This window comes from Gymnoscopelus microlampas (genome assembly GCF_963454915.1).
Source record: "Gymnoscopelus microlampas genome assembly, chromosome: 7".
Classification (NCBI taxonomy): Eukaryota; Metazoa; Chordata; class Actinopteri; order Myctophiformes; family Myctophidae; genus Gymnoscopelus; species Gymnoscopelus microlampas.
Genome location: NC_139944.1, coordinates 14007931 through 14034048, shown reverse-complemented (window position 1 = coordinate 14034048; position 26118 = coordinate 14007931). Strand labels below are relative to the sequence as shown.

Here is a 26118-nt window from a genome sequence, read left to right as displayed (position 1 = left end):
TGTAGCACATAGTGTATGGGCGAATTGTTGTTTGGATCTTATGGATCCAGCGGTCGTCTGGACTGGACAGGGTCACGGTCGGGGTCACCAGCTGATGTGCCGTGAGACACCTGTCACTCTTGGTTCAATGAACCCTAAAGTCCAGTTTATAGACGACATACACAGAAATTACCGTTCACATGCGCAAGGCATCTTTATTGACAAACAAGGGACACTCCCTTTATACTATGTGAATAAAAGAACAGCAAATTAATGATATTAAAACAATACGACCTGATATATCACGAAGGCAATTCGCTCCACATCTAGGTCTGCATGCAAACAGGCGTTCGGTTGAGCGCCTGGAGAATTCTGAAGTCCTTATCTATTACATTCAGTATATCAACTCAGTTGCTATCAAGGCCTTCCTTCTAACCGGAGCACAGCTACTGTGCTCCACACTCTATAAAGTAAAGGTTGACGGCCCAAGGTTCCACAATGGACCATCAGTATCGATCTTGGGAAACTTTAAATGTATTTTTGTTTATTGCCATTCTTGGATCTTGGGATGGGTACACAATGTTTATCTACAGATATATTTTTTACTTTATGTATTAGCCAACCTCCTGATTGAGTTGACTGCATGTGTCCTCACTTGCCCTATCAGGGTGAGCCTATCATTGCATAGTAGTACCTATATAAACCTCTGTGTATGCCCTTTCCCACTATATATGTCCTGATGAAGGCCTGAACAGGCCGAAACGTTGACGAGCAATAAAACTCTGGAGCTTTTCGCAACCACCAGTGTGCAGACTTTATTCTTTTTCATTTATACTTTGTTTGTCTAAGCACCTGGACTTGGGATGTGCGTGCACTACCTTCTTCACAAATTAGTATGCAGGCACAACAGTATTCAGTTTTTAAGCATATATCATAAAAAATACATTTGTTACTTAATTTCATTAGTTAAACAAATCTTTGTTCAATTATCCACATTCAATATTTCACACACATTAAAATAAGACCAAAAAGTATTCCATTAAATCAATGCAAACCAAAGTTACACTCATACAGTCCTATTTAAAATACAGGTTATTTTTTGGAGCTTCAGTGTAAATAAACATTTGTCCACTGTGACTTATCTATACTAGTTTTTATTAAAGCAGTAAAAGTAGAAATCCTTTGTACAATGTATCTTAAGTATATTCAACAGGTTTTGAGTTTTATATCAGAATATCATATAAGTCTACTTAGAAAAGGTTACAGACAAATGATTTTGACTCATTTACATTTAGCCATTGCTTAAGTCTGGTGACCTTTGGTTTTTCACAGTCAGGGAAAAATACTGCGACTCAACTTTATATTATCTTATTTATCTTATCTATGTTGCTTACAAACTTGCTTTTTGGATTCCAGCAACTGTCTTACTTGCCTGGGGAATCAGTAAAAGAGAGGAACTCATGATTTGTGCTATTTACATTGATGACCACCCTCTGTTTTCTTTATCAAAGGGTTTCAGTCAACCGTTGAAGCTTCATCAGATGTGCTCATCACACCTCTCTATGTAAATGTGAGGACTGATTAGCCCTTTGTTAAGCAAACTCAGTCCTTTTTGCTGGCATAGTGGACTTTGAGTGAGTCATCAATTTCTTTAACCCAGTTGCTTATAAAATATTTGATGTCACGGTACACGGGTGTATCTTTCCGCAGCAGTGAGCGAGCCACCATGAAGCTGAACTCCTCCTGGAAGGAGACCAAGGACTTCCTGCTGTCTTTGTCTGTTGAGGACAGGCGACCGTTCTACAAGACTCCTAATGAATATCATTCACTGGAGGACATCCCTGTTTTCACTCCCATGTCAAATGGCAGTGAAAGGCCTCGCTACCCCAGGAACGAGAAGCTGGACCAGAAGATATCCCTCTATGGCGGTGACATTACGAAGCTGGAGATAGACGCCATTGTCAATGCAGCCAACGAGAGCTTGCTGGGGGGGGGCGGAGTGGACGGAGCCATCCATGACGCTGCTGGTCACAAGCTGATGAAGGAGTGTGCTACCCTCAATGGCTGCCAAACGGGCAAGTCCAAGATCACAGGCGGCTATGGCCTCCCAGCAAAGTATGTAATCCACACGGTGGGGCCTATGGTCTTTGGAGGTGTCGGGGCGGAGGACAGGGCCAGACTGAGGGAGTGCTACAGCAACACCCTGGAGCTCGCTGCCCAAAACAATATTCGCACCCTGGCCGTGCCTTGCATCTCCACCGGCATCTACAGCTACCCACGGGAGAAGGCCGCGTGCGAAGCATTGGCGACCGTGAGGGAATATCTGGATGTGCATCACGACAAGTTTGACAGGGTCATCTTCTGCGTGTTCCTGCAAAAGGACGAGGAGATTTATCTGAAGAATCTGCCTCTGTACTTCCCTGGGGCTTCGTCTTCAGGGCTCATAGGTAAAGAGCAAACTGAGGAGCAAACTTCCACAGATAAAGAGCAAACCTCTACAGATAAAGAGGAAAAAACGGAAGAAAGGGCTTCCAAAGGGCCCATAGATGATATGAGCAAACTGACTTTGAAAGAATCTGGCGTAAACTAATTGACTTCAATGAGGCAAATGATGTGGAAGATTGAGAGTCTATTATGGATGGTGTCTATAGCCCGGCTGCATCTAGGCCTTGAAGCTAAGATTTAAGAAGAGAGTGAGGGGGGGGGACTTTTTCTTCTTTTATTCTTTCATATTTTTCTTTTTCTTTTTTACTTTTACTATTTTCATTATTATTTAAATATCATTACTCATCTATTACTTTTCAACCATTATTTTCTGATGTGTGTTCAATTTTTACTTTATTTCTATTTTTTTGTGTGGGCATGTATGTATGTATGTGTATATATATATGGATTTGTATATGTGTATGAATGTGCATGTATATGGGTGTATATATAGATATATATATATTTTATGTTCTTTTCCTTTGTATTTTGTTTTATGCTGTAAGGACACTAACCAGTAGTAGGGAGGGGGGTGGTGAGGGTGGTGGGGGGGGGGGGGGGGGGGATGTAAAAAAATGAATCGATAAAAGGATGTTTTTTCCCCCAGGGGAGTATACAAATGAAAGAACGATGTGTAGAAACGATATGATATGATGAACTGATGTTGATCCCCTGTCTAACATGCTGAAAATGCCAAATAAACACAAAGGTTAAAAAAAAAGGAAAAAAAGAGCAAACTGAGGAGCAAACTTCCACAGATAAAGAGCAAACTTCTACAGATTAAGAGGAAAAAACGGAATAAAGGGCTTCCAAAGGATGGATAGATGGATAGATGATAAAGAGCAAACTGATGAGCAGACTGAGGAGCAAACGTCCTCAGATGCTGAAGAACAAACTGAACATGAAGGGATGTGAGCTCATCATCCTGTTATTTCAGTGATGGGTTCAGTTTGGGTTTGGGTGGTGGGTTCAGTTTGTAGATTGTTCTAACAAATGCTTCATGTTTGGAGCAGTGATGATGAGCGAATATTGTCCTTCTGATTTGTATTCTTGACGACTACTAGATCATTACTGTTAAAACAATTCATCGAGGTAACAATATTGTTATGGCCTGGCTCTAGGCCACAACAAATAAAAGGGAAACACACGGATGAGGGTATGTGATAAAAAAGTGGTGATTTTGGTGGAAAACAAATGGTGGAAATTTCAAAGTACAAGTGATACTAAAGCAAGTGATGTAGTTTACAACATAAACAGGCAGGGAAACATCATACAAGTGTCACACAAAAGTAGTGACAATAGCAGATCTATATAAGCTCAAAACGGGTCACGGTGCGGCGCATTGTGAGCTTGTATGGCTGTTTCCACCATTTCAAAATGTTTTTAAAATAATACAAAAAGAACAGTTTTAGACATACAAGGTTTCCACCCAACAGCGACCATAGCATGTCAAAGACACCTGATGTCACAGGCTGGTCACATGATGTCCCAGTTCCACTTTGGACACCCACATGATTCTATTATTCATTTATTTATTTATTTTAGCTTTTTTTCGAAGATAATCAGCTGAGAAAAGTAGATTGTGTTCCTATGCTAATCTGTTGTGATATATGCTTGTGACATTTTAAGTTCGTAAAAATAGTGAAAGTCTGAGTTTTTGTTCCCAAACTTTTCAACGCCAAGGACCCCCAAATAGACCCCCTTTTGCGAAATGGACAACATTTTTGGTTCTTAATCACTATAGCATGCGTATGTTACGTCCAGGGGTGGCCGCATGCTATGAGGAATAGCATTCCCAATGACGATGATGTACAGTCCCCATATGGACATAAGTGAAGGTTCTTTTTTCGATGTACCCAATTTGGTATTGACTGGATATTGCCGTTTTTCTTTAGTTTTCTTTGACGCTCATTGCCACGTTCTGCCTGAGACATGTCTTTGTTGTCTACATCTATTTAATTAGTTCACCTGTAAAACATAAAATCTTCATGTATTCACAAATGTTAAAGCTTTTTGCCAATAAAGTCTGCATTTCTTTTGCAAACACAGGACTGTGTCCAAACTCACTCACTCATTCAGAGTTATAGAGGACTATAGTGGACTCATCTGTGACATCAAACACATTTTGTTAGATAAAACACCTGCACTTTCTGTAAGCACAATGCATGAGGGTATTAACATTTGCGATAGTGACCATTGGTTGTCTCCTGATTTTCACAATGCATTGTGGGATAGGATGAGTCCACTATAGGGACATAGGGTATAATATAATTATCATTGCACATCCGGACACCACTATAAAATGGCATACTCACACTACTATATAGTGACTATATAGTGCACTATAGTGATTAGGGAGTGATTTCAGACCCAGCCACTCATTATATCCGCCAGGCTGATGGCAGACACAGACAGATACAGAGATCTCTATACATGGCATAAAAGGGACACAGACAGACAGCCATACAGACAGACAGACAGACACAACGGGTCTCTGACAATGGGTATTGCATAAATGGGTGGGACATGCGTTCCCAACTAACCTCGGTCCCAGCCTCACTCATCTGCGAAAAGAAGAGCCTGGTCACGACCTAAAGCAGCGAGTGTCTAGGAAGTCCTGATTGGACAGGATTTCCGTTTCCCCGGAAACTATTTTTAGCGGTGCCAACCGCTCTACACTTGGCTTTGACTCCGTGTCTGTGTGTCTGTGTGTCCGTATGAGCCCGGGATGAGCACGGCAAAGAAGCAACACATACAAACACACGCACACACACACACACACACACACACACACACGGACTTGGAGATTGCCTATGCCATCTCTCCTCTCATTGGCCACACGTGCCACTGGTTATCAAAGAGGGTTCCAGGGACCCCCAGCGTATGTTATGTCCGTCCGCCCGCATGAGCACGGGATGAGCACGGGATTTTAAACAGCTATAACTCCAGTTTGAAGCATGCCACCAAGTCCAAATTTGGTATGTGGACTTAGACCACCAATACGGGACGAGCACAAATTGCTGAAGCCCCGCCCCCTCTGTCTTCCCATTGGCTGGCCTTTAACCAGCCATAACTCAAGTTCGCAGCATGCTACGGAGTACAAATTTTGTACATGGACTAAAACCACCGATAGGGACGAACTGTAATTACTTAAGCCCCGCCCCCTCTGTCTGCCCATTGGCTGGCCTTTAAACAGCCATCATTCCAGTTTGCAGCATGCTACCAAGTACACATTTGGTAAGTGGACTCAGACCACCAATAGGGACGAACTGAAATGAGTTAAGCCCCGCCCCAAAGGCACCGCTTCCTTCACACAGGGTGTGATTTTTTTTGACCAATCACAACACTCGTTTCATTCACAGAGAATGTTAACAGATTTGTAAAGCATCAACTTCATTTCCTTGGGCGGTACTTCCGCCAAATTCAACCATTTCCGGTTGTCAACTTCCTAGACAACCAACATCCCAGGTCTTGCCCAGGGTGAACTGGATCGTTCCTGAGTAGGCCTGTGCCCGGTCTAGTCCATCTTGTATCTGTCCATTGTCCCCCACATATCGACTTTAAATCCCCATATATGGATCCCTGATGTCATCAATATCAAGACGTAATAGTACTGACGTCATAGATGGCCTCCAAGTATACAAAGCAAAGCAAAGTTTGTTGTTTACCCAGGGTGTCGGACTAAGCACGAAGCTTGTTTCCAGCCGGACCCTGCATGGAAGCCTTGCTCAAGGGCTATTCAGCGGTGATTCATGATTGATGTGATGAATTGCGGAATCGAACTAGGGACCTTCCGGTATCAAGGCCGCCCCTCTAACCACTAGGCCACCGCTGCCACCAGTACAGTATGCCCAATTGCCCATATATGGAGATCTCTAATGTGATCAATATGACGACATAAAATGGGTACTGCACTAAGTACTCTGACAATGAGTACTCTGACAACAGGTAAAGCGGATGTGGTAAATGGTCAAAGTTTATCCAACGAAAACACTATCATCTCCTGAGTATTAAAATGATGAACAACGCTCCAGTTTCTGCAAAAGTGGGTTTGTAACAATTTATTTTATTGTCATAAAGGCGAACAAGGTACAAGGACAATGTTGTACTGCGCTCTGTTTCTGTCTAATGTTAGTGCATATATACTATCCACATTACTGCCTCCGGGGCGGGGTCTTAACACCCGCCTTTCATTGACAGAACGATCATCCAATTAGAAGCTCTATCTCCCAGCAGCAGCCGCTGCCGGGAGGTGTGTGACAAATTAGTATGCAGGCACAACAGTATTCAGTTTTTAAGCATATATCATAAACAATACATTTGTTACTTAATTTCATTAGTTAAACAAATCTTTGTTCAATTATCCACATTCAATATTTCACACACATTAAAATAAGACCAAAAAGTATTCCATTAAATCAATGCAAACCAAAGTTACACTCATACAGTCCTATTTAAAATACAGGTTATTTTTTGGAGCTTCAGTGTAAATAAACATTTGTCCACTGTGACTTATCTATACTATTTTTTATTAAAGCAGTAAAAGTAGAAATGCTTTGTACAATGTATATCTTAAAGGACGACTTCACCACTTTTCAACATATCTTCATATAATAGGTCCTCACTAATGCTCATGATAAAATGGTACCATTTTTTTCTAATCAGTCTGTGTCTCAGAGGAGGGCTGTAGACAGTTCAGAAACCCGTCTACCAGTGACATCATCGATGGGGAATCCAAGCTAATAGAAACTGCAGGCTTTGTATTCCTGGAAAGTTGCAATGCAATAATAGATCCCATTGTTCTCGCCTTAATAAAACTCTAAATAAAAAAATGATAATCTTTTTGGAAAAAATAAGCCTGCCTAACGATGATGTCACTGGTAGACGGGTTTCTGGACTGTCCACAGCCCTCCTATGAGACACAGACCAAGTAGAAAAAAATTGTATCATTTTATCATGAGCATTAGTGAGGACCTAATATATGAAGATAGGTTGAAAAGTGGTGAAGTCGTCCTTTAAGTATATTCAACAGGTTTTGAGTTTTATATCAGAATATCATATAAGTCTACTTAGAAAAGGTTACAGACAAATGATTTGGACTCATTTACATTTAGCCATTGCTTAAGTCTGGTGACCTTTGGTTTTTCACAGTCAGGGAAAAATACTGCGACTCAACTTTATATTATCTTATTTATCTTATCTATGTTGCTTACAAACTTGCTTTTTGGATTCCAGCAACTGTCTTACTTGCCTGGGGAATCAGTAAAAGAGAGGAACTCATGATTTGTGCTATTTACATTGATGACCACCCTCTGTTTTCTTTATCAAAGGGTTTCAGTCAACCGTTGAAGCTTCATCAGATGTACTCATCACACCTCATATGTAAATGTGAGGACTGATTAGCCCTTTGTTAAGCAAACTCAGTCCTTTTTGCTGGCATATAGTGGACTTTGAGTGAGTCATCAATTTCTTTAACCCAGTTGCTTATAAAATATTTGATGTCACGGTACACGGGTGTATCTTTCCGCAGCAGTGAGCGAGCCACCATGAAGCTGAACTCCTCCTGGAAGGAGACCAAGGACTTCCTGCTGTCTTTGTCTGTTGAGGACAGGCGACCGTTCTACAAGACTCCTAATAAATATAATTCACTGGAGGACATCCCTGTTTTCACTCCCATGTCAAATGGCAGTGAAAGGCCTCGCTACCCCAGGAACGAGAAGCTGGACCAGAAGATATCCCTCTATGGCGGTGACATTACGAAGCTGGAGATAGACGCCATTGTCAATGCAGCCAACGAGAGCTTGCTGGGGGGGGGCGGACTGGACGGAGCCATCCATGACGCTGCTGGTCACAAGCTTATGAACGAGTGTGCTACCCTCAATGGCTGCCAAACGGGCAAGTCCAAGATCACAGGCGGCTATGGCCTCCCAGCAAAGTATGTAATCCACACGGTGGGGCCTATGGTCTTTGGAGGTGTCGGGGCGGAGGACAGGGCCAGACTGAGGGAGTGCTACAGCAACACCCTGGAGCTCGCTGCCCAAAACAATATTCGCACCCTGGCCGTGCCTTGCATCTCCACCGGCATCTACAGCTACCCACGGGAGAAGGCCGCGTGCGAAGCATTGGCGACCGTGAGGGAATATCTGGATGTGCATCACGACAAGTTTGACAGGGTCATCTTCTGCGTGTTCCAGCAAAAGGACAAGGAGATTTATCTGAAGAATCTGCCTCTGTACTTCCCTGGGGCTTCGTCTTCAGGGCTCACAGGTGATAAAGAGCAAACTGACTTTGAAAGAATCTGGCGTAAACTAATTGACTTCAATGAGGCAAATGATGTGGAATATTGAGAGTCTATTATGGATGGTGTCTATAGCCCGGCTGCATCTAGGCCTTGAAGCTAAGATTTAAGAAGAGAGAGAGGGGGGGACTTTTTCTTTTTTTTTCTTTCATATTTTTCTTTTTCCTTTATTTTATTTTTTATTTTTTACTTTTACTATTTTCATTATTATTTAAATATCATTACTCATCCATTACTTTTCAACCATTATTTTCTGATGTGTGTTCAATTTTTACTTTATTTCTATTTTTTTGTGTGGGCATGTATGTATGTATGGGTATGTATATGTATGTGTATATATATGGATTTGTATATGTGTATGAATGTGCATGTATATGGGTGTATATATAGATATATATATTTTATGTTCTTTTCCTTTGTATTTTGTTTTATGCTGTAAGGACACTAACCAGTAGTACGGGAGGGGGTGGTGAGGGTGGTGGGGGGGAGAAAATGTAAAAAAATGAATCGATAAAAGGATGTTTTTTCCCCCAGGGGAGTATACAAATGAAAGAACGATGTGTAGAAACGATATGATATGATGTTGATCCCCTGTCTAACATGCTGAAAATGCCAAATAAACACAAAGGTTTAAAAAAAAAAAAAAAGAGCAAACTGAGGAGCAAACTTTCACAGATAAAGAGCAAACTTCTACAGATTAAGAGGAAAAAACGGAAGAAAGGGCTTCCAAAGGATGGATAGATGGATAGATGATAAAGAGCAAACTGAGGAGCAGACTGAGGAGCAAACGTCCTCAGATGCTGAAGAACAAACTGAACATGAAGGGATGTGAGCTCATCATCCTGTTATTTCAGTGATGGGTTCAGTTTGGGTTTGGGTGATGGGTTCAGTTTGTAGATTGTTCTAACAAATGCTTCATGTTTGGAGCAGTGATGATGAGCGAATATTGTCCTTCTGATTTGGATTCTTGATGACTACTAGATCATTACTGTTAAAACAATTAATCGAGGTAACAATATTGTTATGGCCTGGCTCTAGGCCACAACAAATAAAAGGGAAACACACGGATGAGGGTATGTGATAAAAAAGTGGTGATTTTGGTGGAAAACAAATGGTGGAAATTTCAAAGTACAAGTGATACTAAAGCAAGTGATGTAGTTTACAACATAAACAGGCAGGGAAACATCATACAAGTGTCACACAAAAGTATAGTGACAATAGCAGATCTATATAAGCTCAAAACGGGTCACGGTGCGGCGCATTGTGAGCTTGTATGGCTGTTTCCACCATTTCAAAATGTTTTTAAAATAATACAAAAAGAACAGTTTTAGACATACAAGGTTTCCACCCAACAGCGACCTAGCATGTCAAAGACACCTGATGTCACAGGCTGGTCACATGATGTCCCAGTTCCACTTTGGACACCCACATGATTCTATTATTCATTTATTTATTTATTTTAAGCTTTTTTTCGAAGATAATCAGCTGAGAAAAGTAGATTGTGTTCCTATGCTAATCTGTTGTGATATATGCTTGTGACATTTTAAGTTCGTAAAAATAGTTAAAGTCTGAGTTTTTGTTCCCAAACTTTTCAACGCCAAGGACCCCCAAATAGACCCCCTTTTGCGAAATGGACAACATTTTTGGTTCTCAATCACTATAGCATGCGTATGTTACGTCCAGGGGTGGCCGCATGCTATGAGGAATAGCATTCCCAATGACGATGATGTACAGTCCCCATATGGACATAAGTGAAGGTTCTTTTTTCGATGTACCCAATTTGGTATTGACTGGATATTGCCGTTTTTCTTTAGTTTTCTTTGACGCTCATTGTCACGTTCTGCCTGAGACATGTGTTTGTTGTCTACATCTATTTAATTAGTTCACCTGTAAAACATAAAATCTTCATGTATTCACAAATGTTAAAGCTTTTCGCTAATAAAGTCTGCATTTCTTTTGCAAACACAGGACTGTGTCCAAACTCACTCAATCATTCAGAGTTATAGAGGAATAGTGGACTCATCTGTGACATCAAATTGGTTATTATTAAACGAATGTGTTATAACAAAATAACGTGGTAGTAATATTATCATGTGTAATAACTACTTTTAATCCTGGATATACCACACGGGTATAACAAGTATTGCATAACCAGCAGTTATCGGCCTAGTTGATTAATAAAACACAAGAAAGAAAGAAAGAAAGAAGGCTCTAATAGTGGCATGGTTCCCATGTGGATCTTGGATCATGTGGCCAGTCTATGATGTCAGTCAACTGATTTCCATAATTGATATAGTGGCGTGGCATTGATGACCCGACGCTGCAGTGACATATATGGGTCATACGTCACAGTGTAATGCACATATATATTGCCACGAAAAGGTCCTCAGCCATTCAGATCAATTGATACCTGAGTGTTAGTTTCTCTGCTTGGATATTTCATTATTTAACAAAGGTAAGGTTTCTTATAAAATAAGACATCTTTCATTTGCTGACAGATTTAGAGCAATTAGACAACATTTGATGTCACGGTACACGGGTGTATCTTTCCGCAGCAGTGAGCGAGCCACCATGAAGCTGAACTCCTCCTGGAAGGAGACCAAGGACTTCCTGCTGTCTTTGTCTGTTGAGGACAGGCGACCGTTCTACAAGACTCCTAATAAATATCATTCACTGGAGGACATCCCTGTTTTCACTCCCATCTCAAATGGCAGTGAAAGGCCTCGCTACCCCAGGAACGAGAAGCTGGACCAGAAGATATCCCTCTATGGCGGTGACATTACGAAGCTGGAGATAGACGCCATTGTCAATGCAGCCAACAAGAGCTTGCTGGGGGGGAGCGGAGTGGACGGAGCCATCCATGACGCTGCTGGTCACAAGCTGATGAAGGAGTGTGCTACCCTCAATGGCTGCCAAACGGGCAAGTCCAAGATCACAGGCGGCTATGGCCTCCCAGCAAAGTATGTAATCCACACGGTGGGGCCTATTGTCTTTGGAGGTGTCGGGGCGGAGGACAGGGCCAGACTGAGGGAGTGCTACAGCAACACCCTGGAGCTCGCTGCCCAAAACAATATTCGCACCCTGGCCGTGCCTTGCATCTCCACCGGCATCTACAGCTACCCACGGGAGAAGGCTGCGTGCGAAGCATTGGCGACCGTGAGGGAATATCTGGATGTGCATCACGACAAGTTTGACAGGGTCATCTTCTGCGTGTTCCTGCAAAAGGACAAGGAGATTTATCTGAAGAATCTGCCTCTGTACTTCCCTGGGGCTTCGTCTTCAGGGCTCACAGGTAAAGAGCAAACTGAGGAGCAAACTTCCACAGATAAAGAGCAAACCTCTACAGATAAAGAGGAAAAAACGGAAGAAAGGGCTTCCAAAGGGCCCATAGATGATAAAGAGCAAACTGAGGAGCAAACTTCCACAGATAAAGAGCAAACTTCTACAGAGAAAGAGGGAAAAACGGAAGAAAGGGCTTCCAAGGGGCCCATAGATGATAAAGAGCAAACTGAGGAGCAGACTGAGGAGCAAACGTCCTCAGATGCTGAAGAACAAACTGAACATGAAGGGATGTGAGCTCATCATCCTGTTATTTCAGTGATTCTCTACTTTTTTCTTTTTTCAAGGACCCCCGTTTGATATAAACTGACTCGGCCAGATGGGGCGATATTGAGTTCACAGGTTCACAATATGCATTAGGTCACAGACCCCCGTTTCTTTTCTCAGACCCCAGTCTCCACTGTAAGATCCTCAGGGTCCATGTGGTTCCCTTTGTACACTCTCAAGAGTTACAGACCCGTAAGGTTCCATTTGGACCCCTGGTGGTCTCCGGACCTGACGTTGAGAACCATTTCATCCTCCAAATCTCTATCTTTTTGGAGTTGGGTTCAGTTTGTAGATTGTTCTAACAAATGCTTCATGTTTGGAGCAGTGATGATGAGCGAATATTGTCCTTCTGATTTGGATTCTTGACGACTACTAGATCATTACTGTTAAAACAATTCATCGAGGTAACAATATTGTTATGGCCTGGCTCTAGGCCACAACAAATAAAAGGGAAACACACGGATGAGGGTATGTGATAAAAAAGTGGTGATTTTGGTGGAAAACAAATGGTGGAAATTTCAAAGTACAAGTGATACTAAAGCAAGTGATGTAGTTTACAACATAAACAGGCAGGGAAACACCATACAAGTGTCACACAAAAGTAGTGACAATAGCAGATCTATATAAGCTCAAAACGGGTCACGGTGCGGCGCATTATGAGCTTGTATGGCTGTTTCCACCATTTCAAAATGTTTTTAAAATAATACAAAAAGAACAGTTTTAGACATACAAGGTTTCCACCCAACAGCGACCATAGCATGTCAAAGACACCTGATGTCACAGGCTGGTCACATGATGTCCCAGTTCCACTTCGGACACCCACATGATTCTATTATTCATTTATTTATTTTTTAGCTTTTTTTCGAAGATAATCAGCTGAGAAAAGTAGATTGTGTTCCTATGCTAATCTGTTGTGATATATGCTTGTGACTGATTCCACAGGCTCCGTAGGCAGTTTTTGACAATCAAGGGCATTTTAAGTTCGTAAAAATAGTGAAAGTCATTTTTTTTTCTAATATCAAGATCCATCTGCTACTTGTAAAGTGACATGCACAGCGTTATCCCCGCTGACACGGACACACTGAGTTTTTGTTCCCAAACTTTTCAACGCCAAGGACCCCCAAATAGAACCCCTTTTGCGAAATGGACAACATTTTTGGTTCTTAATCACTATAGCATGCGTATGTTACGTCCAGGGGTGGCCGCATGCTATGAGGAATAGCATTCCCAATGACGATGATGTACAGTCCCCATATGGACATAAGTGAAGGTTCTTTTTTCGATGTACCCAATTTGGTATCGACTGGATATTTCCGTTTTTCTTTAGTTTTCTTTGACGCTCATTGTCACGTGACTAACGATCATTTGTAATAACTAATTTCATTGGGGGAAAAAAAACACGTTTCTGCAACACAGTGGCATTTGTATTATATTTAGCTATATAAAGAACTGGAGAGGGCACAGAAAGTTCCCACACACTCATTTCAATTAAAGTTGGTCACCATAGGTCCCTCAATGCGTGATTCAATATTGGGGATCTTGTTGTAAAACTAGATTTTCAGGCCATTTTGCGGCCTTCAAATCTAGTTTAAAGTGATCTCCATATATGGGCATGTAATGGTTGTGTCACTCACCGTCCACTGGCAAGGCAATTTTAACAGGAGATACGTCATAGATGGCCGACATAATAGACATGCCAAAATAGGGAGTGCCTAGCAGAGATATACGTTCCATTGAGTGTACCATTCTAGTCCAATGGCTGATGTACAGTATGAGACAATTAGCATGTCCTCTGCCAGGTCAAGTGTCAAATAACTTGGAATAAAAGTTGTACTAAGGACTCTGACTTCTAATGACACTTTTAGGGTATGGTTATTGTACCGTTTGCACTGTTTTCTTTGCAGTACAATTCATTTGATTGCACTGGTTGCACAGTTTGTCACCGACACTTTTTGTTTGTTTTGTGCGGGATACTGTGAGGACACTGTAACCTGGTGTTGTTTTTCTGCATATTGCAGGATAGTTGTATAGGTGTATACTGTTATTGGTGGCGCTTCTTATTGTTATTTCTTACCTTTGTATTGCTGTATCTGACAGTACTTTCCTTACTCTGTATCTGTAACTGTATAACTCTCAACTGCTGTGCTACCTCTGGGCGACTGAAATTCCCCTGCGGGACCGATCTAGGTCGGCCTGAAATGTTGCCCAAATATAGAGTCATGCATCATAGATACATCTTAGATTAGTGATGTCAGTCCACCAGATCCGACACATATGGTGCCTTCAGCGCGTTGCATCTGTGGATGCTGTATTATTGAAATATACCCACATTTCCTCATTTGATACTTTGGCATCATGTTGAAATCTAAAACGTTTGTTACGAAGACCCGGTCGGGTGGGGTGACGAAGATAGTGAGAGAACACTACCTGAGAGATGATATCTGGTGTGGGAGTGAAGTGTGCACTACATGCAAACAGGAGGCCACGGTGCTGCAGAAGGATGCAATCATTGAGAGCAACCTGTGCGTCTTTCCACATTACCTGCTTCCTGACACTAACGTGGTGTTGCATCAGATTGACGTGCTTGAGGACCCATTGATTCGTAATGTCATTGTCCTACAGATAGTGCTCCAGGAGGTCCGCCATCGCAGCCCACCAGTCTATAAACGCCTGAAAGACATCACCCATGACAAAGACAAACGTGTTTATGTGTTTACAAACGAACACCATAGAGAGACGTTCGTTGAGCGTGAACCGGGGGAGAGCGCCAATGACCGCAACGACCGTGCCATCCGCGTGGCGGCCACATGGTACAACCAGCACCTGAAGACCAGTGAGGTGAAGGAGGATGGGCTCAATGTGGTCCTCCTCACCAATGATCGAGAAAACAAGGAGAAGGCAGTGGAGGGCGGACTTCTAGCCTACACATGTGAGGAGTACATCAAAAGTCTGATCGCCAACCCTGAGCTGGTGGATCGTCTGGCGTTAACCATCAATGAAAATAATAAAGTCAGCACCGATAAGGTGGTGTTCCCAGAGCATCTGCCTCTCTCCAGAATCCAAGCAGGCATCAAAAGCGGCACATTCCTCCAGGGCACCTTCAGGGCCAGCAGGGATAACTACCTGGAGGCCACTGTCTTAATCCAGGGAGAGGGGGTGGACAGCCAAGAGGTTCTCCTGCAGGGTCTTCAGCAACTAAACAGAGCGGTGCACAATGACGTGGTTGCTGTGCAGTTGTTGCCGAGAGACCAGTGGGTAGCACCCTCTTTGGTGTTGCTGCAAGATGAGGGCAGCACCAAGGACGATGACGCCACTGAGGAAGAAGAGGGGGAGAAGCCACTGAAGAGCGTAGGGCCTGAATTAGCCAGGAAACCCACAGGCAAAGTGGTTGGAATAATCAAGAGGAACTGGAGACCGTTCTGTGGCATGCTAAATGTCTCTTTGATTAAAGAGGCAACACGACACCTTTTCACCCCAGCGGATCGCCATGTCCCCAGGATTCACATTGAGACGCGTCAGGCTGCCGCACTGGTGAGCCAGAGAATCATGGTGGCTATTGACGGCTGGAATAAATACTCCAGATACCCCAATGGTCATTTTGTGCGTAGTCTGGGCAGGGCAGGGGACAAGGAGACGGAGACAGAGGTGCTACTGTTGGAACATGACATCCCACACCAGGCCTTCTCTCAGACTGTCCTCAGCTTCCTCCCCAAGATGCCCTGGACCATCACACCAGAGGACATGGCTGTGAGAGAGGACCTGAGGCAATTGATGGTGTGCAGTGTGGACCCTCCAGGATGTATGGACATCGACGATGCCCTACACTGTAGGGAGCTGGACAACGGAAACCTGGAGGTTGGTGTCCACATTGCCGACGTCAGTCACTTCATCAAACCTGGCAACGCGCTGGACATAGAAGCTGCCAATCGAGGGACCACTGTGTACCTATGTGACAGGACAATAGACATGCTTCCTGAGTTACTCAGCTCCAATCTGTGTTCTCTACGCTCCAATGTGGAGAGACTGTCCTTCTCGTGTATTTGGGAGATGAACCACAAGGCGGAAATTCTGAAGACCAGGTTTACAAAGAGTGTCATAAGCTCCAAGGCATCGCTGACCTACGCTGAAGCCCAGATGAGGATAGACGATACCTTGATGAATGATGACATCACCAAAAGCCTGCGAGGCCTCAACAAGCTGGCCAAGATCCTCAAAAAGCAGAGGACAGAGAACGGTGCATTGACCCTGTCATCTACAGAAGTGCGTTTCCACATGGACAGTGAAAACCACAACCCCATTGACCTCCAGACCAAAGAGCTCATGGAAACCAACTCCATGGTGGAGGAATTCATGGTGCTGGCCAATATTTCTGTGGCCCAGAAGATCTACGAAGAATTCTCTGAGTGTTCCCTGCTCAGGAAGCACCCCAAACCACCCCCATCAAACTACGACATCCTCAACAAGGCTGCCAAGTCTAAGGGCCTGCAGATCCAAACAGACTCGGCCAAAGCTCTGGCTGACTCTCTGAATGTGGCCACAGTGGGCGGTTTACCTTATTTCAACACGTTGCTACGCATCCTGGCCACCCGTTGCATGATGCAGGCTGTCTACTTCTGCTCCTGCATGGACAGTGACTTCAACCACTACGGCCTGGCCTCACCTATATACACACACTTCACCTCACCCATTAGGAGATATGCAGATATCATAGTCCATCGTCTGCTGGCGGTGTCTATAGCTGCAGAAAAAACCTACCCAGACCTGATGGACAAACACAAGCTGTCTGCCCTCTGCAACAACCTCAACTACAGACACAAGATGGCTCAGTATGCACAGAGGGCGTCTGTGGCCTTCCATACGCAATTGTTCTTTAAGAGCCAAGGCATCCTGAATGAGGAGGGCTACGTCCTGTTTGTGAGGAAGAACGCCATCACTGTCCTCATCCCAAAGTTTGGCCTGGAAGGATCTGTCTTCTTTGATGGCAAGGACAAGTCTGGGCCAAAACTCAGTTTTGATGAAGAGGTCCCTACTCTGACCGTAGAGCAGCACATTTTCCACGTGTTTGACAAGGTGAAGGTGACCATCAGTGTAGATGACTCCAATGTTCAGCACCAGAAGATCTGCATGGACCTTGTTGAACCCATGATTCCTGGTGTGAGCCGGGAACTACAGTTGGCTTCCCAATAGTGCCAGTCGTAGTTGCAAAGCTCAAGCATTGAATTTAGTTTTACATAAAGTGCTACAGCGTCACCATGAGGCTAATTTGTAAAATGTGTCTCTTCCTTGGACTACTGGCAGTATGCACGAAATGTTTCACTTGATGCAGTGGTTTGCAAGATTACCTGTGCTTAGACAGGCTTTCTGGCACACTTGAATGAACAGAAAATAAAATTTCCCGACGTGTTTCAGCCAAGTGGCCTTCGTTAGGGCAGAGTCTGTTTGCACAAGTGTACTGTCGAGTTATAGGTGAAAAAAATACAGTGGCGAAAAAGTGGTTCCAAAAATGGTCCAAAATTGATTTCTTCATTTAGGCCTGGAAATACCATGGTGTCACAGTTTCTTAAGGCGATTCCCCCTTGTGGTTCATTCAAAACCCTGCGTTTTGTGCGGCCAACATAAAAACATCCACAGGGCCAACTTAAGTGAGGCGGTATGCACACTGTAGGTGGTGTTGTTGAAGAAATCTCTGAGGTGGTACTGTACTGTAGATATGGTTGGTTTTGAGGTCTGTGAATGTTTGAGTGCATAGCATGTTGTCACTACACCTGGTCTCCTGAGCCAGGACTTTGCTCATCTGTTGGAGATAATGGATAATGGTTTGGGAACAGTTTTCTGAGTGATGGCTCAAGTGATAATGTTCCAGTTTGATGTGATGATTTGATTAATGCGAGGGCCCTGGGTGCTGTATGTAAAAATTAGATACCATGTACTGTACATTCTCATGTCAAGGACCCCAAATTGATATGTATTTGGCTGCAGACACCCTTCTGAAATGATTTTGTGCCAGGGACCCCCAGAAAAGATGACTAACATATTTTCACGATTTTCCAAAAATAGCTGATCTACAAGCTCACAAAGCATCGCAAAGTGATGTGAGCTTGTTGATAGGCTGTTTTTGAATATCCGAAGTATAAAATAGGGTTAAAGTGGTTAAAATGATTGTGGTGCTGTATTAACCCATTTGGCTGGGGACCCCTGGAGCCCCCTCAAGGACCACTGGGGGTCCCTGTACCCCACTTTGAGAACCACTGCCATATACTATAGGATGTCTGCTCTGTCTTGTGCTGCAGCATCCAGGCGTGCTTGTGCGATGAGATGGAGTTTATCGTCGCCTTACGTTAAAGGAATAGTTCACCCCCAAAATGACTTTTTTTCTATTAATTAGTCACCCCATGCAGACTTGAATTCATGGATATAGTCTTGTTTTGTCGCATTCCTAAGCCAATAATTTGATGACCAGCAGCGGTTCCGGTAAGAGACACAAAGAGTCTCCTTTGTGTCTCCTACCGATGGTCATCCAATTATTGGCTTAGGAATGCGACAAAACAAAAACATATCCATGAATTCAAGTCTCCATGGGGTGACAAATTAATAGAAAAAAATGTGTTTTTTTGGGGTGAACTATCCCTTTAATGCCATGCTGTGGTATTGTGTAGTTCTGTGGTTTCTGGATCACTTGAAAATCTCAAAAACATTAGCAATGGGCCGCATGCATTTTCAGAGCATGTTTATTTTAATGATCAATCAATCGATTGAGTTGTGGCTTAATTGGATCAATGGAACTAACGTAGTATACTTTAAGCTCCTATATAATCTGTATCACAATGAAAATCATTTTTTCAAGATTTTAAAGAAAATAATACCATGACTTCTTTTACATGAATTGTTTTTAATATTAATTGTAAAGAACATTCAGGGCATACTTGCCAGCATTAGCCATAGATGGATAACACCGCAAGGTGGACCATGGCAGGATGCCCAGAAACCTTTATAAGGGGATGAATGACCATGACCTATTCAGTCCCGATCTTTAGTGACCTATTCGATCCCAACCTTCCCATATAATGAGATCCCCATAGATGGAGACAATCAACCTCCCCAAGACTGACATCAGAGCTAGGTATGTTAGGTATCTCCATGTATAGCCATACATGGAGATACCTAACATACCTAGCTCTGACATCAGAGAACCCCTCCTGGAACTCCATATATGGAGATAACCGAAACGTCCAGGACTTGACATCATAGTCCCAGATTTGGGCATAACTGACATAGCCCGCTGCCCCGCTCCATATATGGATATGCCTGACACTACCTCTATAAACGTAGTGACATGAGGGCCGCAGCCAACAGTAAAGGCCTCAGAAGGCCTTGGTTAATTGAGTTCCAACAGCGACCCAGAGCAACATTAACTCTTTCCAGAGAGATAAGCAACAATACAACTCATCAATAGTTGGTTTCCACAGCCTGAAGCATTACATATCGGTTTTACCTACTTCTTGGATAATTCTCATAGTGGCTTTCGATCTGGTCAAACAATCAGCCGATTATCAGTTTAGCATTAATGTTACATTATCTTTAAGTCTTAGTGTTTTGTCAATTATTTGGGGGCCCACTTGCAATATCCTCATGGCCCAGCAGTGGGCCCCAGCCCACAGGTTGAGAAACAGTTGTGTAGCGTAATTCCATCCTGATCCATATTATTCTGAGCAGTGGTGGAATCTAACTAAATGTATTTACTGAAGTACTTTCAACTTTACTTGAGTATTTCCTTTTTTCAATACTACTTCACTACATCTCAGGGGCAAATAGTGTACTTTTTACTCCACTGCAATTGTTGACAGCTTTAATTACTAGTTTGTGATTAATACAAAACATCCATTAACATTTTATGCCATATTTTATACTTCAGCTTCAACATTTGGATGTCAATAGGCCTGCTTCTGTACTTTTACTCAAGTAAAGGAACTTAACTCAGCCGGTAGGCAGCTGAGCTGATAGAGTTAAGTGTTCAGATGGATGGGCAGCGAACACTTTAGAGATTTTCAAGTGCTGGCCCTGATCCAGAAAAGGTTTGAGAACCACTGCATCATACACACGTCATACAAGAGTGACGTCAGTCCACCAGGTCTCACACTAGGGCTTTGAGTGAGATGTGTCTGTGAATAACATTATTGTTAAAATAAATAAAAAATGTCTTGTTTGATACTTTATCGGCATCATACTGAACTTTAATATGTTCGTTAAGAACATCTGGTCGGGTGGGGTGATGAAGATAGTGAGAGAACACTATCTGAGAGATCGGTGCAGAAGGGGAGTTTTCACTGAATGCAAACAGGAGTCCACACACACAGTGCTTGGCACCATAAAGAGGAACTGGAGATCACTTTGTGGTACGCTAAACGTCACCGCAGCGGACCGACGTATCCCCCAGATTTGCATCGGGGCGCGCCAGGCTGCCACGTTAGCGAGCCATAGGGTTATGGGCTGCGCGGGGGACAAGGAGACCAAGATGGAGGCGCTGCTGTTGGAACATGACATCCCACACCAGGCATTCTCTCAGACTGTGCTCAGCATCCTCCCCAAGATGCCCTGGACCATCACACCAGAGGACATGGCTGTGAGAGAGGACCTGAGGCAGTTGATGGTGTGCAGTGTGGACCCTCCAGGATGTATGGACATCGACGATGCCCTACACTGTAGGGAGCTGGACAACGGAAACCTGGAGGTTGGTGTCCACATTGCCGACGTCAGTCATTTCATCAAACCTGGCAACGCGCTGGACATAGAAGCTGCCAATCGAGGGACCACTGTGTACCTATGTGACAGGACAATAGACATGCTTCCTGAGTTACTCAGCTCCAATCTGTGTTCTCTACGCTCCAATGTGGAGAGACTGTCCTTCTCGTGTATTTGGGAGATGAACCACAAGGCGGAGATTCTGAAGACCAGGTTTACAAAGAGTGTCATAAGATCCAAGGCATCGCTGACCTACGCTGAAGCTCAGATGAGGATAGACAATGCCTCGACAAAAGATGACATCACTAAAAGCCTACGAGGCCTCAACAAGCTGGCCAAGATCCTCAAAAAGCAGAGGACAGAGAACGGTGCATTGACCCTGTCATCTATAGAGGTGCGTTTCCACATGGACAGTGAAACCCACGACCCCATTGACCTCCAGACCAAAGAGCTCATGGAAACCAACTCCATGGTGGAGGAATTCATGGTGCTGGCCAATATTTCTGTGGCCCAGAAGATCTACGATGAATTCTCTGAGTGTTCCCTGCTCAGGAAGCACCCCACACCACCCCCATCAAACTACGGCATCCTCACCAAGGCTGCGAAGTCTAAGGGCCTGCAGATCCAAACAGACTCGGCCAAAGCTCTGGCTGACTCTCTGAATGTGGCCACAGTGGACGGTTTCCCTTACTTCAACACGTTGCTACGCATCCTGGCCACCCGTTGCATGCCGCAGGCTGTCTACTTCTGCTCCGGCATGGACAGCGACTTCAACCACTACGGCCTGGCCTCACCCATATACACACACTTCACCTCACCCATTAGGAGATATGCAGATATCATAGTCCATCGTCTGCTGGCGGTGGCTATAGCAGCAGACAGCACCTACCAAGACCTGGAGAACAAACACAAGCTGTCTGCCCTCTGCAGCAACCTCAACTACAGACACAAGATGGCTCAGTATGCACAGAGGGCATCCGTGGCCTTCCATACACAATTGTTCTTAAAGAGCCAAGGCATCCTGAATGAGGAGGGCTACGTCCTGTTTGTGAGGAAGAACGCCATCACTGTCCTCATCCCAAAGTTTGGCCTGGAGGGAACCGTATTCTTTGATGGCAAGGACAAGTCTGGGCCAAAACTCAGTTTTGATGAAGAGGTCCCTACTCTGACCGTAGAGCAGCACATTTTCCACATGTTTGACAAGGTGAAGGTGACCATCAGTGTAGATGACTCCAATATTCAGAACCAGAAGATCCGCATGGAACTGGTTGAACCCATGATTCCTGGTGTGAGCATCCCAGACTCAGAGACTGAACCGAGGGCCAAGAAACCCAAACTGGACCACTGACACAGAAAGTAGTAACTCCCCAGTGTTCTCTCAGGTTTTTAGAAAAATAATTCTCAAACAACTCTGTTTAGAATTTAAACAGAGTTGTTTGAGATTTTTTGTTTCACAAAGACTTTGGGGGGCTCTTTATGCCTTATTTCAGATAATTTTAGAAATGGGAAATCAAGAGTAGAGAGGAACGACATGCGAGACAAGACAGGGGTTGGATTCAAACCCAGCCTCTCACGCTCACAAGGAGCAACTGGTAGTGTGTGGCTGTGTCACCTGGCACCCCCACAGCAGACATCTTTGATGCACTGACTTTTGTTTTGATGAATAACACCTCTTATACATTTTACAATAGTAAAGTACTTCCTTTCCCACAGCCAGTCACTACCATGCCCGTAGTGGGCATGGTAGTGATCTTGATATTGCTGGTAAGTAGAGGAAGACCCAAAATCTCAAAACTTTACCATCTGCCGTGCAGGGACTTTGATGATTTTCCTCCCGTTTACAGCACGCTGTGTTGGCCTCATACAACTCTACCATTATAAATTGGGTTTTTAGCCATAACAAAATTTAAATAGATGACTGACATCATAGACTGAGTGATGTGGAACTCCATGTTACTCCAGGGGTGAGAGATGAAGCATGGAACCCTACTACATATTGTATTATTTTCCATTTATGTGGGCATTTATCCTTACCCAGGGGGCAAAACCCCCTTTTTTTTGGAATGCTGCATTTGCCCTGCTATAAAAGGTTGGCCACCAGAAATAATATCTATGACCCCGTAGGATCACAACCTATATGGATAACCCGGTCAATTTTTTGCTGGAAATCCAATATGGCCGCCTCAATATTGGCCCCTATCAGTACCCAGGGGCAAAGAGGGGTATGCTGCATTTGCCCTGCCATAAAAGGTTGGCCACCAGAAATAATATCTATGACCCAGTAGGATCACAACCTATATGGACAACCCGGTCAACTTGCTGCTGGAAATCCAATATGGCCGCCTCAATATTGGCCCCAATCAGAAAATAGCTTTGGCAATAACCTTTGAACCAGATGGGCTAGAAATAAAAACTTGGTGTCTATTTCATGGTTTCAGAGCATGAGAAACTCAATGGAATACTTATCTTTATGATTGGGTGTGTCTGGACCTTTAATTTGCATATTTCCAAGATGGACGCCACGCGAAAATGAGTTTTACTATGACTTTTACAGTGACAGCTGACTGTTATGGCAACAGAGATGGCAGTCCAGAGATGGCAGTCCTAAGAGAGCAGCTGCTGCTTTTTCAGGAATCATTGAATGGGCAACCAATTGCAGTCCTCTGGGCAACCTTCCTGGAGATGTCAGATATTCTCCAAAGGTTTATCTATTACGATCGGGAAGGTGACTGGACAGGACATCTCTGTGAATCAGCAAGAATGCTACCCTACCTCAGTGCAGCAGGCCACTACAAGTACGGGCAGCAATCTTTACCTCTGTATTTGGCTGAGATGAAGAAACTACCAGAAACAGCTTCAGAGGTACATGAAGCACTGATGGCAGGTGTATTTGTTGGCAGACAAGCAGATGGCAGCCACAACAGTGTTTCTCTTGACATGCTACTGGAGCAGACCTATAATGCCGATGCCAAGGAAGCAAGCAGTCTGGATGGCATTACACTGACTCAGCCCTGCTGCCAGGACAAAATGGGTCTACACAAAACCACTCACTGCAGCTGTCTCTGCAGAGCTCAAGTCTATGCTCCACCTCCACTCCTCCAACCCACACCATGAGTCTGGTCAGACTCGTGTAATCCGGGATGCAGAGATGGTAGTCAAGGTCATGGTAGCGGTGGAGACTAACCCATTTACAGTGAGCACATCATCCACGATCAACATATCTACAGGACAGTGTGCTGATTCCACAGTCAAGGACCACTTGATGAGTGTGAAAGAACTGGGTCTGAAGGCACTGTGTGAGTCATTGTCCAGTGAACAGAAGAAGACAAGCATAATGAAGCTTAACACCTCCCACACTCAAAACACAAAATCTAAAAAATCTAAGGGGAAAACCTCAGCACCTGGCAAGAGCAATGAAATTACTGCCCTCCTGTGCATGACCCAAATCATAGCCAGTGGTGGAGAACTCAACCTTGTTGACTTTATAGGCAACCACGAGTGCAGTGGCTTCCCCCTTCCCTCTTCCAGGAAGATGGCAGGATGAGAACAGGTACCAAGGCAAGCCTTGAGAAGGTCCTGAAAGAGGAGACCAAAGTTGCATGCATCCCTGACCTGCCTACAGAAGACAGAACAACAGCAGTAGTTATTGATGCCATGTATGCTTCACCTTTCAGGAACGACCAATGGCGGTCGTTCCTGAAAGGTGAAGCATTTGGAACAATCGCTGAACGATACCAACGTCTGCTGTTGAATGATGTGCCTGCTGGCACAGAGATCATTCACTTCTGTTGTGACCGGTACAGTGGACCTAGTCTTAAGACAGCTGAGCAAGAACACAGATATGCTCGACCAAAACCTACCAAAGAATATGAAGTCAGTATGCGTTACACAGCTCCAGATCCTCAGGAGTTTTTTGCTGTGTCAGCCTAACAAGGCAAACCTATTGAGTTTCCTCTGTGACGAATGGTGTGAAAATGAGAAACTTAAGTCGGCCCTTGGTCCAACACATCTTTACCTGGGTGGGTGGTTTAAAGAAGAGACAAGGAGTGTGGTGATCAAGGAGGGGTCTATTGAAGATGTCCCTGCACTAGAATCCACACAACAGGAAGCTGATACAAGAATAATACTCCACACCCTGTACAGTGTCCAGAATGACAAAGTTGACAGAGTTGTCATCCATGCCAATGACACAGACATCATCATCATGTGCCTTTACTATGCAGCAACCCATCTCAGATGCCTTCCAGAGTTGTGGGTGAGAACAGAGCAAAATTCATACCTTCCTATCCATCAAATGGTATCAGCACTGGGGCTTGCAGAGTGTCGTGCCCTGCCCTTTATCCATAGTTTAAGTGGCAGAGATACCACCAGCTATCCCTTCTTCACTGGGAAGAAGGCATGGTTCAAGGCCAGCATGCGTCTGGATCTCCCTGCACTTGAGGAGTTTGGTGAAAACTCTTCTGATTCCCTCTCATGTGACGTCATCAATCAGGCACGAGACCTCACAATTGCTGTATATACATCCAAAGCGGACCACCCGGAGGATTTTGACCTGAGTAAGCTTAGAGTGTACAAGTTCCTCAATAATAGATCAACCCTCTTAAAGCTGCTGCCCCCGACAGAGAATGCCTTTGACCTGCACCTGAGAAGAGCTGCTCTAGCAACCATAATAGATAAATGTGCACATATCGCCAAGCCGGATATTCCTTCTTTCACAGAGTATGGATGGTCTCTCAGTGCTAGCAATGCAGTCCCCCTTGCATCTACCGAGCCAGCCTTGCCTTTGTCAATGAACAAGGCAATATCATGCCTCTGTTCCTGTGCAAAGAAGGCAATTCCATGCTACTTAGGATGCCGTTGCCAGGTACTGGAGACACGATGCAGCAGGATCAGTGCAACACATGACAGTGACAGTGAATAGCATTGTACCATAGTATCATTGGCTTTAGAAGCAGGCAAGACAGCACCATAGAGGTCAAAATGAACCTTTTGTAGGCAACCTCAACTCCGCC

At 44.0% G+C, this 26118-nt stretch overlaps 4 protein-coding genes across 4 annotated transcripts; all 4 read left to right on the top strand.

Annotated features, from left to right (window-relative positions):
• Window positions 1-1705: 1705 nt before the first annotated feature.
• LOC311048440 (macro domain-containing protein PG1779-like) lies at window positions 1706-2569 on the top strand (the record flags this gene model as incomplete). Its single annotated transcript, XM_084061699.1, has 1 exon — window positions 1706-2569. One exon carries the CDS (start codon window positions 1706-1708, stop codon window positions 2567-2569), a length of 864 nt encoding a protein of 287 aa, XP_083917825.1.
• A 5440-nt stretch (window positions 2570-8009) lies between these two features.
• LOC311048439 (macro domain-containing protein PG1779-like) lies at window positions 8010-8810 on the top strand (the record flags this gene model as incomplete). Its single annotated transcript, XM_084061698.1, has 1 exon — window positions 8010-8810. The coding sequence occupies one exon, from the start codon at window positions 8010-8012 to the stop codon at window positions 8808-8810; it is 801 nt and encodes a 266-aa protein (XP_083917824.1).
• A 2522-nt stretch (window positions 8811-11332) lies between these two features.
• On the top strand, window positions 11333-12337 carry LOC311048438 (ADP-ribose glycohydrolase MACROD1-like; the record flags this gene model as incomplete). The annotated part of the gene is made up of 1 exon (XM_084061697.1): window positions 11333-12337. The coding sequence occupies one exon, from the start codon at window positions 11333-11335 to the stop codon at window positions 12335-12337; it is 1005 nt and encodes a 334-aa protein (XP_083917823.1).
• Window positions 12338-14722: 2385 nt separating this feature from the next.
• On the top strand, window positions 14723-22454 carry LOC311048436 (exosome complex exonuclease RRP44-like; the record flags this gene model as incomplete). Its single annotated transcript, XM_084061694.1, has 2 exons — window positions 14723-17521; window positions 20616-22454. 2 exons carry the CDS (start codon window positions 14723-14725, stop codon window positions 22452-22454), a joined length of 4638 nt encoding a protein of 1545 aa, XP_083917820.1.
• Window positions 22455-26118: the final 3664 nt, after the last annotated feature.